This window comes from Schistosoma mansoni, chromosome 4 (genome assembly GCF_000237925.1).
Source record: "Schistosoma mansoni strain Puerto Rico chromosome 4, complete genome".
Lineage (NCBI taxonomy): Eukaryota > Metazoa > Platyhelminthes > Trematoda > Strigeidida > Schistosomatidae > Schistosoma > Schistosoma mansoni.
The window spans coordinates 3,950,582-3,965,534 of record NC_031498.1 but is presented as its reverse complement, the minus strand read 5'-3'; the positions used below and the strand labels follow the sequence as shown (position 1 = coordinate 3,965,534).

Genomic DNA, 14,953 nt, shown 5'->3' with positions numbered 1-14,953 from the left:
TCCATTCGACTTCGGTCAGTGTTACCGGTGCTTTTATTATCCAGTTTACAACAATTATCATAACCTGTGTAGTGTCAATCATGATCGAGTGAAATAAGTCTCCGTTCTAGGAGACTTTTTCTTCAAACAAATATAGTGTGTCATTGTTGACACTATATAAAGGAATAAATAGAAGAACAAGTACAGTGTTTTTATCCATCTCAGTTCTGAATATTAAATTTATGTTTTGAAAAAATGATACCTTAAGCGATGTCACTTCGTGATAAAAAAATTTACAAATCTTTACGAAACCGCTTCGACTAAATTACTATAGTCAACTCACTAGTGATTTATTTCAAGATATTTCTAAAGTACAGTTCAGGTGTATCGGTGTTGAAATAGTTGTCATGAAAAGGATTGGATGATTGTCGCTCTATATCTCACATTTATTGAAGTATGGGAACGTTTACTACTGGACCGCTACCCAAAACTTGTAATAGTTAAGCGTTCGCCACGATATCTGACACGGTTATGATTATTCACTGCTGAGGAATTTCATACATCGGGAAGAAACAGAGCTGTCTTGTAGTTCTTGATTTTTAAAAGTATCCTAACTGAAATTGATATTGTTAATAGCAGTTGTCTCAGTGCTATATCGTGCCTAGTGTGATACAGTTACTTTTTTTCCTTGATTACAAATCATAAAACTAAGCATACATGGTTGGATTCAACTCATTATTCACACCTAGATTAAGTAAATTATCTTAGAAAGCTCTGTGATCATTATGTCACATTGTACCATTGTAATCAATTGGTGTATTCGCTTTCTGATAACCTATTTCATTTTTTGAAAAAACTAACTCCTAACATATTTCTCACACTATTTTCATCTTATTACTCTTTTTTTTCAACCTATTAATCTTTGGTGAAAAAACAAACACTACAACTTGTTATTATTATGGACATCCTTCTTTCTTTGTTTTTGTCCTTGCTCATATTCTATTTTTCGTTTATTTTCCATGGCTCTCTACTTTTCTCATCTTGTTTTCTTCTTATTCCTTACATCTTTTGCCTTTTTTTTCTCTTATTCTCATGAATAATATATAGAGAAGGAAGTATAAGACTAAGCTTGACAATTGCTTGTTTGTTGTTCATCTGTGAAGTAAAATCGTTTTATTGTAACTTTTTGCATTCTCTCCTGATGTCTTCTCCCTCCTCTCTTATCTCTCTCTCTGCTCCATATTCTTTTCTCGTTATCATGTTGCAACAGTTTCCTATACGTTTTGTTTTTGTTTTATATCCTGAAATGAATGAAATTAGTATGTATGTATGTATGTGTACTTGATTGTTTTTACAATTTTAATAACCCACTTGTTGTATTGAATTCCATATTTAATGTGTTGTTGTTTATTATAAATTTTAATTGATTGTAAGAGTTATCACTATGTCCGTCATCTCTATGGCGTTCTGCCTCTGGGTGTGTACGTGCGTGTATAAAAGTAGAAATTTTTAAATAATGATTATTTGATGTTTGTTGTTGATTTTTCCATGAATGAAAATTCCAGTCCAACATAGAAAGTTATTGTCTTGCGTAAGTAAACACGTACACACATCAAAGTTTCTCTAGAGAGAAGACTAACGATGATTGTCAGTATACTAGTAGTGCTGCGGTATATGCTACTTATGTCGACAGAAGTAGTATGTAACACCAATTTGATATGTAATGCTTTTCAAAAAAAGATTGAACTGAAGAGAACAGAAAGGAATTGGAATAAAAACAGAACTGGAAGAATGGCAAAGGATATAGAGGATAACTGAAAGATGTGCTAAAGATGTATGTATGATTTTCACATTTTTGGTAAAACAAAGTGTGATTATGCATTGAACAATAAATTGGTCTTCCCCTCCTGAGTTCTCGTTTACCGTAGTACCATATAATGATGAAAATAATAATTTCTTAAGGCTTGCTATAATAATATATAGCCAATTATAATATTTGTTACTACTTTTTAGGCATGATCTATAAATTATTCTAGGGTATGCAGTGATTATATGAATACCCATCTATAAAGCTGATCTGTATCATTGAGTCACTGATGAACGTGCAAACCGCTTCAAGATCACAGCTAATTTTTTTAAAAATCGACTTAGATATTTGTGTTGCGAATTAGAATTAGGGTAAGGTTTTCATCACTAGGTGACATCAGTTATGATTCAAGGATCATAAACCTCACTCTTGAAGTACTTATTTTAACGTAATAAGTAATTTATCGAACTCTGCTCTCTTTCTTTCTTGATTGGATTAACTAGTTAAGATCTCAAAGTTATTTGAAAGCATGATCCAACTTTACACCCATTTGTCAATATTTCAATGGACAGTTTCACAGAAGTCGGTTGCCAAGTATGCATGAAGGGAAATTGAATATAAAATTAATTTGTAATAATGTCAGCGATTGGTAATTCTGTTTTAATTCGTTGACGAAGTTTGGATCAGATTACATATCGAAACATGTTAGATCTACTTAACTTTCAATCGTATATTTTGTATTTAGTATAGATGGATGGTGATCCGTTTGGTGATTTGTCGAGACAAGTTTAATTTAAAAAAAAATCCATCATGTGCCAAAATCGTCAGGATGTCTGTTGTAAACCTGTAACCAAAACACTTAAAAGTTGTTTTGTTGCAAGCTTGAGACTTTTTAATTGTGGATACGGGTTTGTAGTGAACCCATCACCTTTAGACCAAAAAAATATTTCTAATATTTGAGAAATTTTTTTAACACTTAAGATTTTTACACATAACTTATATACCCTGCTTTGAACCACAATGTTTTTCATACAAGTTGGCACTTTTATTTGTCTGTCCAAACCGAAGTGAATTCAGATTTGAATGCATCATCGACACACTATTTGAAAACTTATTTATTTATTTATTTAAACACATAAATATTGGTACAAGTAAGAACCAGATACATATGCTCCGCACAAATCTCATTCGATTTGCCTGAGGGCTGTGATACTGCCCAGGTGCCCAAGCTGAAACAGGTATTTGAAAACTAAGTTTTATTAACCACTTAACATGTTCAGTCACATAGATGGATAAATATTTATCATTTTGTCCTACAAAATAGAGCATATCAGCTAATATTCTATAACTTATCCCACCATTGGTATAAAGTTATATACATAGTGTACAGACTTAATTATTTCATTCAGATATTTACTGTCTTTCATATAAACTTTATGGAATTTTCTTTTGTAGTCATTGAAAAATGTTTTGCTTTGTTTAAACATAGTGAGAATAGACTTTATCCTATATTCGCGTGTAGATTTCGATGTGTAGTTGGCTTCATTTCCTCTTTTCGTAGTCTTCCTCTTTTTTTTTCTCTCTCCCTCTAAAGTTTGGTTTTATTTAACTTTCAGAATGCTTTGTTTTGTGAATTTTATTTATTATCCCAATTTTTCCTCTTATTCAAAATTAGCATATTCTGTTTGTTTATTTGTTTAATATAGAATGTGTATATGTTTGACTGAACCGTTGATTTATTTGTTGTTGTGGTTGTTTGAATTAGAAAAAGAAAATGTTTCTCACGGAAAATATTATTTAATGACTTATTATCTGTAAGATATTGAAATTTCGTTTGTAATACTTGTTAACATGATTTGCATTTCTTTTTTAGTAGTCTAATCGTTAAGGTCTTTTCACTTATTTTCATATATGTTTATGTATATGTATGGCTGTTGGAGGTGAGTGTAAGAATGGAAAGTAGGTAGGGAGTGTAAGAATGTGTTTTTTTTTTGAATATTGAATGTTGAAGTATCAAATATTTTATGTAATTGATAAAAGGACGCAATCTATTTACTCCGTAACAATAAGTGATTAGTTTTAATATAATTAAGAAAGGTTGTGAAGAACTGACAGTTACAAAGTCGTCTTTTCATCACGTTCAATGCTTAATACCATCCAGACTACTGAAATGAAGACCGTATTTTTAGCTTGCGACTATAATATACTCCGTATTGAAAATAGCTTCATCCTACTTTTAACGTAGTTGATTTTCACCCCAGTTACTATTGTATCATATTAGAATTCTAAGAACTTGAATCAAATCTTGTCAACGAGTTCCAGCTAGAATGCATCTTAATTCTACGGTTTTTTTCTGTTGACTACTCAACACCAAAACAATGTCCACGTTATGTTGAGTTATCTAGACTAGTAGTCACACTTCAGCCTGATCCGCAGAATTTGATCTATGTTAAAGGACTAGGCAACATTATATTAATTACTATTCAATGATTAATCACTTGTAATTTTTACTCAAATACTAGTCGTACCATTGAGTTTATAATTTAAAATTACATTTATTGATTTGCATAATTCCTTATTGTAGTTATTTGTTTATCAATACGAGGTTGTGGAGATTTCTAAATTTCAATGAAATCATGAACCGATCTAAGTTATACAGCCACCGAATGACCGTTTCGCCCTAATGCGAGACTTCTCAGCGGTGCGTACCCACGACTCCGCAACTGGGAATCAAACTCAGGACCTCCAGTCTCGCGCGCGAACGCTTAACCTCTATAGCATTGAGCGGGTATCCAATGGTGTATGAGTCTAACTTCCAACAGATTTAACACATTCTGTATATCTATACAACTTGTGCTTTTTCTCTTTGTTTTTTACTGTAGATTCAGAATCATTGTCAATTAGTCAACTACAAACTGATCGATCTCAAGCTGTATTAGCTACAGCTTACGCTGATCGTGAATTCGCAACATCAAATTCAACACTGGGTAAACTGAAATTATCTTCTCAAGGTATAATGATCAATAGTGGTAGTGATCGTAATAATAATTCAATTGTACCAAATTCATTGGTCAATTCATTACCATCTACAACAAATATCAATTGTTTGTCTGATAGTAATAATAGAAATGCCCAAAATTTCAATATACCACCTAATCCAATGATACAACGTCATCATCATCATTTAAATTCTATGCCTCAATCATCTATCGGGACATTAGAACCACCATCTACTCTGCATAGTTCTAAGTCAAATTCCATAAGTTCCAATCTTTCTTGTTCCTTATCATCAGATTCAGTAATGAATAAAAATTTAAGTTCTTTCCCTTTAAAACTTGTAAGTGTGAATCTATTGTTATTATTATTATTATTATTATTATTATTCACAAATCTATGTGTAAGGTATTTGTATGCGCCACTGTGCATTCACACTAAGACTTAAAAGTAGTTTTTTTTGCTTGCAAGACCTAACTTGTTATCTACTGTGGTATAAATCTGTTCCAAGATTTTATGAAAAGAAGAAATTGTTTATTCTTTACAAACCCTTTTTCATCCATTCACTGTAACATAACTATTGGTAGATATGTACTTGGTATATTTGTTAGCTATTCGTGTTTGGTTTAAAATAAAAGACAAGTAAGTTGTTAAGATTTTATTGAGTAAAATTATATATTGATTGAATTCAGCTTAACAACCACTGGACTCTGTAAAATGAGCTGAATAACGGTGTCTTGCAGACATTCCTTATCGGGATGCACTCACCATTACATCAAATTCAGACACCTAATCAAAGATACGTAAGTCTTGAAACATGCGTTTGCGTTACCTTTAAACTAATAACTTAAGACTTAATTGATCAAATACCTGAATTCACTCCACTCTCGTTATAGCGCCATTTTCAATCCTCACTCAGTGATGTTGCAAAATTCAAATAGCAGATAAGAAAGCATTTATTTACATTGAATGTGAATACCCTTAATCTCAAGATTTCTTGGCCCTTTACCACTTTCAATCATTTTTTTTCTAGTTTAATGGCGATCTACACAATCCTGTCTCGTCGTCTTCGTCCTCATCGTTATCTACACACAATGATCGTAATGCCATGATGGGATTGCATAAACCGGAATATATGCCATCAGAATCGGTGCTTCGTTCTAATTTTCCACCTTCTCTTCAATTAATACCACCACCACTGCCGCCAAATATACCTCCGGAATTTTTGAAATCATTTCTTGTACCTGATTCTTCATCACCATTATTTCCTGGTTCCAAAGTTAACGCTACACTAAACTCATCATTTATGCCTTCCATTCCAAACCTACAATCCACACAACCGTTGTATTCCCCTATGAGAGTTAATCACTCTAATCGACCAGATAAAACTAATTATAATGGTATTCTACACCGTCCAGTTCATGGAGACAAGGTAAAAATTGTTTTACTTAGAGTTTTGAAGGCTTTTTCTCCGAAAATATTGCTTACTTATTCACACTAATTTACCACTGAGTAATAACTGTTATCATATCTATCTAGTTCCTATCTCTCATTGCATTCTGTAGATTAATTTCCAATGTAGCCAGTAGTTTAATTGACTAGTAGTCTACTGTATTTTAATGTTATTTGGTTGAAAACAGGCCTTATGGACCTTCGTTTCATACTGGTTGGTATGTTTACAGTTTTGGAGGAACTAATGCTCCTCATGAGCTCTGAACCCACGTATTCACCCACTCATACGCATACATATTTTGAAATATATATAATCTTAGGGTTTACATGTAAGCTACGAAATTCAACCATCTCTGCAAACCCATGGTTCACTAAAGTATGTAATCGATGTAAGATTCTTTAATCGTAGCATAGCAAATTCTTAATGGTCAAGGATCATAAAAATGCATCACGCCAAAAAAATAGAATATAGAATATCATGTGATAATAATAGGAATATGAATTGAATTATTAAAGGATACAAAGCACATTAAAGACTACTAGAATAGATTTTGTCAAAAGTTTATCTTACTGTTTACGTATGAAACAAACAACATCCAAAGATGCAACATCGGAACACCAACCAAATCACATTTGTTGTCGGAACTCTGAAAGAGGTGCAAACTTTTCCTTACCTAGACAAGCGGAGAACCGATTCAAATTTAAGGGCACGGATTGGTAAATCAAGGGCAGAATTCCTATAATTGAAAAACAACCGACAACCAACATCAAAGTCAGAATTTTCAGTATGAACGTCAAGATATTTATTTTGTGCGTAATTGAAACATGGAGAACTACTACAAGCATCGCCTAAAAGGTTCAGGTATTAAAAAACAGTTCTCTACACAAGCCACCCCAGACTAAAGTCTTGAGTTTTAAAATCATCTTATACTTTTTTTACTCAAGTTTTGTTATTTTCGAGTGATATTGTTTGTGCATAATATTGTAACGTACCACTAATAATACTAGTACTTCTACTCTGGCATTTGTGTTGTCAGTTACGTCTACCGGTACTACGGATATGGTTTGTCAACTTGGAATACATCAAATATATTCCAGATTCTGTATTGTGTATGACTAAGTGACTAATTAAAATGTTACTATTTATCACAAAAAAATTATGTTGGATTTGATTGGTATACTTATTATTAAATGCAATCGATTCGCAACATTGTGCGATAATCACACAGTGTAATTTAGAATATCTATCCCTTATTCCTTTGATGATAATATACATATTTTAACTCATTTCTCATACTATATGTTTTTTTATACTTATTTTTACCTAATCAAGCTTTATGGACGTTGGGCTGACGCACATATTCGTATCTCTCTGTTTATCCAACATTGTAAATCATCTACTCAAGGATTACAATCATCTCCGGTTATATCCTCAATATTTTCAACACCTAGATTACCAATTCGTCCTGTGGTTAGACGTTTGAGCCTAGGTGTACATTCCTCTATGCCTTCTTTCATAATTAGTGGACCTGCAAATTATAATTCAAGTAGAATAAATATTGAATCAGTGAATAACAATCGATCAACTCATCCACCGCCACTAAGACCTCCTTCTTTTCTTCCTTCACAACTTCATAATCCTATTAATTCAGTGAGCAGTAATAATAATAACAATAATAATAATAGCGGTCCTTCAATTCCTAGTAGTATAAACTCTGATATATCATTTTGGGGACATCTATTTAATGAATTTATGAATAATCTATCAAAAGAATTTCTAAATAGTATACCAGACTGTAAAGATACTCAGCTAGCAATATTACAAAACTTTTATTCTCAAATGTCACAAATGAATAATTCTGTATTAAATGGTGGTTCTTTCCCGAAATCAACAGATTTTTCTTTTCTCAATTCAACAGTATCATCGTCATCTATGGCTAACAATAATAATAATAATTGTTCACCAGTGCCATCAGTATCAAATATTGCCGGCTTCAACTTTCCATTAATTGCTCAACCCTTCAATTCCCTTTCTTCTTCCTGTTCTTCTTCTTCTGCTACTACTACTACGACGTGTGTTCGACCAACTGTTCTTCCTTCATCTCCTGCTCTTATAAATTTTCCATCTTCAACAAATACTTTAAATAATAACGATTTAAAACGAAGACGAGCTGATTCTTCTTCAAATAGCATGGATATTAATAATTTGCCATTTCCAATGCGTTTTCCTAATTCTTTTCCTCGACCACTGACTATTCATAATTATGTGCCTCATCCGCATTCTTCTCTCCATCCTGGATCATCAATACCACCACCTCCAGCACATTCCGATATGATAAATGTAGCCGCTGCCGCTAGTTTATTGAATGGATTTCGATTGCCTGAAGCCTTCCTAAACCATTTCCCACATTCTATGCAACTGCCATCAGTATCAAGTGGTTCTTCTTCGTTGAATGATAGAAAAAACACCAGGTCATCTAATACTACTGCTGGTACTATTACGACTTCCAGTAATTCATCTCACTTAATTCCGATCAATCCTTGGTGATTCTAATCACACTGTTTGTCTATTTTTCTCCCGATCAATAGTTTATAACTTGTTTCAAAATGGTGATTTTATTGTCATTAGTTTATTCAATTCTAGTGAAGAGAAGATAGGTGTGTGACTATGATGATGTTGATAGTATATGTTTGGGTGTGGGGGAGGTAGGTACAAACAAAGAAAGGATCAATTTTTGATGTTTGCTAGTTTTCACTTCAATTATTCGTCTTACTTAATTGTGTTCTTTCACTTCTCATTTGTTTATTTATTCAAACATGCAGAGATTTACTTTGGCTATCATATATATATATATATATATATATATATATATATATATATATATGGCATATTTCTGTAATACAATGTTCAGTTACGTTTTCTGCTTACTTCTTTATTCATTATTTTTCCATTCTTGTTATTCTTCGTATAGTTTGCTTCCTACACTATAATCATATCCTGATCAAAGCATACACCTATCGTCATCATCATCATGGATAGCCACTCATGATGGAGGCTCATACAGTGTTGTTGGATAATTTTATCTATTCTTTTAGTTTTAAAAACGGAAACATCACCTCCCCTGACATGTACACAAACTTTGTAGGACGGGGTTAAATATTTTTCCCCGGTAGATTTCATTTCAGAATCATGTATATTAATTATTATTAAAATTTGGCAAAATGAAGTTTCAGTACATATAAATAAATACAAAAGTCATAATAATGCCTTCTTGTCTATTCTTTTCATTTGCGTTCTTTTTTTTGTCTATTGACGATTATGTTATGCTGTATATTAACGTGAAACATAATGAATGAGTGATAGAGAATGTTTGTGTGTGTGAGAGAGAGAAAGAGAACTTTTTATCAACGAAATCACTACATCTCCTTATTTTTTTTGTATAACTCCCCTTCTTCTTGTCCTTACTTTCATACTTCTGACCTTCATGTGACACTACTACTATTAGTACTTAGTTACATTAGCTAAATAGATAAATAGACAGACAGATAATCAGTCGACTATTACTACTATCATCACCATTATTACCATTATTATATTGTATTGTATTGTAATACATTTTATATTATACTCATCCTTTATTTTACGCATCGCTTTTTAAGCAGTTAAATTTGTCACGATGTTCCCATTCACTTCTCTTCATCCATCTTTATTTTTTCTTCTGTAAGTCCTTATACCCTAAGTGCTTGTGTTACGGCTTGTTCTTTTACCCGAAGAAGAATGTATCGTTTAGGCGTTATAATGAGAATTGAATTGACTTATTGTTATTATTTCACTTTGTGTTGTATTAACTTAACTATATGGTGAATTGTGGTTAATATAAATTAACGTTCGCTTTATTTTCATTAGTTCAACAATAACAAATACTTACTACTGACTATTGTCATTTATTACTTAAATTGCCTCTTTGAAATTAGTATTGTGAATTCATATCTTGAATAAAATAATGAATTTATCAATTTCATTGTGTTATATTCTCATCCCCAGTTATGATCAATTACACAAATGGATAATAATGCAAAAACAAAACAAGCAAGGACTATTGAATACCTACAAATATACTGAAAATATTGCAACTCCTCTAATGGCTGTTCAATTGTTCATTTCTATTATTATTATTAGCATTATTTTCATTTTGTTTTAATTTTTCATAATGATCAGTTTGACAACGATGATTACTAGCGCTAACATGGAATTCACGTGATTTTACACAATGGAAACTGTTTTTGTAATGGTAGTAGTAGTAGTAGTGGTAAATTGGTTATTCTGTTCTCTTTTATTTCAGTTTGTCTCCATGTTCATTATTATTATTATTATTATTATTATTATTATTATTATTATTATTTCACTGATACCATCTTCTTACTTTCCATTTTCCATCCATACTACATCTTTACCCTGTGTATCTTGCGCTTCATAATGGAGCAAAAGAAAAAAAAACTCAAAAACGTTGTAAGTAAACTATAAAATCCAAAGTTTTCTGTTTTGTTTTTTTTTCGTTGATTATTATCGTTGTTGTGGTTATTGTTTATTATTGCGTTCAGTTCTTTATTTTTCCAAAATAAAAATCCAGTTTTTTTTCGTATGTCGTTTTGTTTTATATGCACATGTTACATACATGTGCATACATAGGATACTGTTAACGGGATTGATAGTGTGTAGTGTTCTATGCATGCGTGTGTGCTTCCATATAAGTGTAGCAATATGTATAGACTTGGACACAACACTATATACATGGATTATTATTATTACCATCAAATGAAAGTCATTGAAAAATCGTTACTTTTCTAGTGAACATAACGATGCGATAAAATTGCTGTAGTTACTGGCCATTAATTTTCGATTATAAAAATGTAAAATAATTAATCACAATAATTTTTAATATTTAATGTGTGATTATTAAGTAACTTGGTAATTGTTTATACGTTTGTGCATCAATTATACGCTTATAATGTACATATATTAACCATTTCTATATATGGATAAATGAAACGATATATATGTTTATCTACATAATATGTATTTGATTATTTTTGTTAATTTTTAATAATATTGACATGGTGGAGAAGATTTGTAGCTCAGGTGGGTGATTTTGATGGAGTTTTGTTCTCTGAGCTGGATGGTTTGGTCATGGAGCTTTCATCGTCCTTTTGAACGACATCATCAGCACAAACTTCGGGCAGAAGTAAAGTTTTTGAATTTCTCCACATGTGATTCACAGCTTATCCTGTGCACCTCGATATTATATTAGACAGATCCACTATAGTTTGAATGAAAGAGATTGGTACGATACCATGTATACTTCAACGAATAGATTTATTAGAATAAAAAATTACTGAACATGACTTAATGAAAAAAATATTTACTTTAGTCAGTTGACTGTTATCACTTGATTAATGAAAAATAGTGCATATATATATATATATATATATATATATCTTGACAAATTAAAATTCTTAAGAGTTACAGTCTAAGTTCCCTGTGACTCAGTGAAATATAAGATTTTGTTTAGTTTAACAGTTGTATTGTTCAGCACAGTTCATTCATTGTTCTCATATTAATTCACTTGGTCACATAAGTAACCTATGAAGTCAAAGGTGTGAGGTGTGCAGAAATTCTGCTACACATCTGTTTTTGCGGATATTCCTTTATGGTCTTAAAACATAGCTTACTGAACTAGGAGATCTACATAGTTTACTAATAAGATTCGAATGGAGTTATCAACGAAGTAGTATTCGTTTATAGATGGAACTTTCGAATGAGTGAGTAACGCAGAATCTCAGTGCATCGTGCTAGATAAGAAAAGACAAGTTCATTGTTGAGATTAGTTGCAATCTATCTGTTCTACAAAAAGAATCATAATATATTGTTTTCTGATTTGGTTTTATTTTGTTATTTTACTAATACTGACGTCCTCTTTTGAGTATCTCTCACCATTTTCATTATGCCAATATTTTATAGTTCGCTTTATTTTTGTAAATCCTTACTGCGTTCCATAATAAACCAGTAGGATTATGAAAGCGTATAAATTCCCATTAATGTTTATTTATATAAGTGTGGGCAGCCTAGTAAATACATTGTGATACAGTTATTTTATAGTTTACAGCATGATCACTTTTTCATATAATTAATTTTAACAATTAATTAATTTATTCTATGACTATATGTTCCCCAAATGCCCTGGTACGGCCGAGGGTGGGGAGAGTCCGATCTCCCTCTCGAAATGCTCTCATGTGGCCACGCGTATATAGCCTCTGACATGGAAGTCCTACTCACTGCCTTCTCGTGGTATTACTGTTGTTTACGAAATCTAGAGGACGGAAAGTGAATGTCCGGCGCTTTAACCGGGTTGGTAGATATGTAGGATCCACCTACGGGAGTTGGAAAACCCTGATTTCAAACCAATGGTGTACATGGGCTCCAGTATCCTGAGGGAACAAATGGCGTATGAACCAACTGTTGGTCACCGGCTACCATGGGACTGCATCTCCTTACGATGCTCCACTGCCTTGTGGACTAGACCTTTAGGTCAAAGGCTCCAGGTGTGGCCCCCTAAGAAAACCACCTGTTTCGGTTTGGGCACCTGTGCAGTATCACAGTCCTCACACAAATCGAATGAGATTTATGCGGCGCATATATATCTGGTGCTTTTGTGTACCAATATTTATGTGTTTAAATAAATATAAAACACTCGAAGTTTATTAAGTTATCATCAGTATAGGATTGTGGAGATTATTAAGTTTCTTTTTTTATTGAGATTATAAACCGATTGATGTTAGACTACCAATGAAAACCTATGAGTACTGGACGGCCGTTGGTTCCTAGTAATTTATAATATACTCTTATTATCATTGTATAAATGATTACTAATTGCTTTAGATTACTAATTATCACCGTTATTTGATTATATTGTCTAGTGTTTGATACACGTTTAGTCTGTTTTATTTTAAGTATCAAGTGTATAATAATTTTATTATATACGAGTAAAAGATATTAGATTATTTAACATGATTTTGTAATTAATATTAACTATAGTTAAATTGATACGATCATTTAATGATCACTTTCAATAAATGAATTTTGATTTATTACTGTACACTATCAATAATCTTTAATCATTTTTTTTTAAAATATCGATAAACACATTTGACCTATAGTACAAATAAGTTAAATGTACATAGTTGAGATATAATCCTTCTACTAAGAGACATAAATTTCCTACTTCCTATAAAATCGGAAAACTTTAAATTGAATTATGATTACATTTTGGATGTACACCTATTTAATACTATCTAGTTTCAGGTCACTGCTCTTTAAACTGTAATTAGCATAATCTTTAAATTAATACACGTATACAAGTGAATTTACTGTTAGTGAGCATATAATCAGGGATTACTTCTTACCGAATAAATGATAGATTACGAAGATAGTTCTTATCACCTACTAACAATAACTTTAGGAGTTTTGAAAACTAAACAGTATTAGACGAGTGTTGCTTTCTAGCTTACGATTCTTAAACAATAAGTACTCACAAATCCTCCATTTTATTGAACTGAGGAACCTTAGGTCTGTAGACAACCATATTACCGATATCGTAGCCTTGAACTAACTTTCACAATCAATGCAACTGAAAAAAAATACAACGGATTAAATATTTGAGAGAAAAAAAGAAGAACAATTAGTAATCAATAATTGTTTACTAATGGTTGATTAAGTTGTAAAACACAAAATAAACATTTTTCTACCACTAAAAAAACAATTATATTAAGCTTATAAATATCATAGTAGACTGCGTTTACAAAGATATCACATATTATATCGGTTAAGTGCTCTGGTGCGAGACTGGTAGGTCCTGGGTTCAAATCTCGCGAGTGCGGGATCGTGAATGCGCACTGCTGAGGAGCCCCATAATAGGATGAAACGGTCGTCCAGTGCTTCCAGGTTTTCCATGGTGGTCTAGCTTTAATTGACTCATGATTTCAACTATGAAAATATTTTATGTCCTTTATATGTAAGGGTAGAATTTAACAGTTAAGATAATAACATTGATAGTGAAGATTTTCTTAATATTACATCGATATACAATCTGATAAAGATTAAAGTTGTATATTACATGAATGGATACTGTCAAAATCATTTTGAGATTGTATATTGTATTTACAAAAGACAATTCATATTTGTACATGCATCTATGTATATGTAAAGAAAGAATTTTACGGAATCATTTTTATTGTATACACTATTTAGAATTAATTTGATCTCCGTTTTAAACAATAAATTTAGCTTTTAAGAGATGATATACTTTCTTTCAATTGTGTAGTGTTTGACTGATTGTTTATTAGTTTTGATTGTTGTTGTTCATTTGTAAGTTCTCGACATTCTTTTAAGACTACAATGCATTCATCAAATTAAGTGAGCTTCACTAGATCATACATTACAGTTTTCAGTTATAACACCCAAAAAACCAATTGAAAGATTATACTGCTGGGAATGTTGTCAAGTTTGCTCACTGTTGTCAATCAGTGTACTAATCCATAGATTTAATTCCATAACTAACTATTATCATTCGTGCGAAAGGTTTGTGAAAAGTGTTGAGTTTCATAGTTCACATCATGATCTGACTCTAAATAGATAATTATTAAAACCTAGAAAATTCTGAATAG

The 14,953-nt window shown here is 31.7% G+C and overlaps 2 protein-coding genes across 2 annotated transcripts; both read left to right on the top strand.

Moving 5' to 3' along the window:
* Positions 1–3,713: 3,713 nt before the first annotated feature.
* Positions 3,714–6,704, top strand: Smp_149840 (hypothetical protein; the record flags this gene model as incomplete). Its single annotated transcript, XM_018796577.1, has 4 exons — positions 3,714–3,726; positions 4,669–5,123; positions 5,814–6,212; positions 6,642–6,704. The coding sequence occupies 4 exons, from the start codon at positions 3,714–3,716 to the stop codon at positions 6,702–6,704; spliced, it is 930 nt and encodes a 309-aa protein (XP_018651705.1).
* A 1,719-nt stretch (positions 6,705–8,423) lies between these two features.
* On the top strand, positions 8,424–8,780 carry Smp_149850 (hypothetical protein; the record flags this gene model as incomplete). The annotated part of the gene is made up of 1 exon (XM_018796576.1): positions 8,424–8,780. One exon carries the CDS (start codon positions 8,424–8,426, stop codon positions 8,778–8,780), a length of 357 nt encoding a protein of 118 aa, XP_018651704.1.
* Between the last annotated feature and the right edge of the window lie 6,173 nt (positions 8,781–14,953).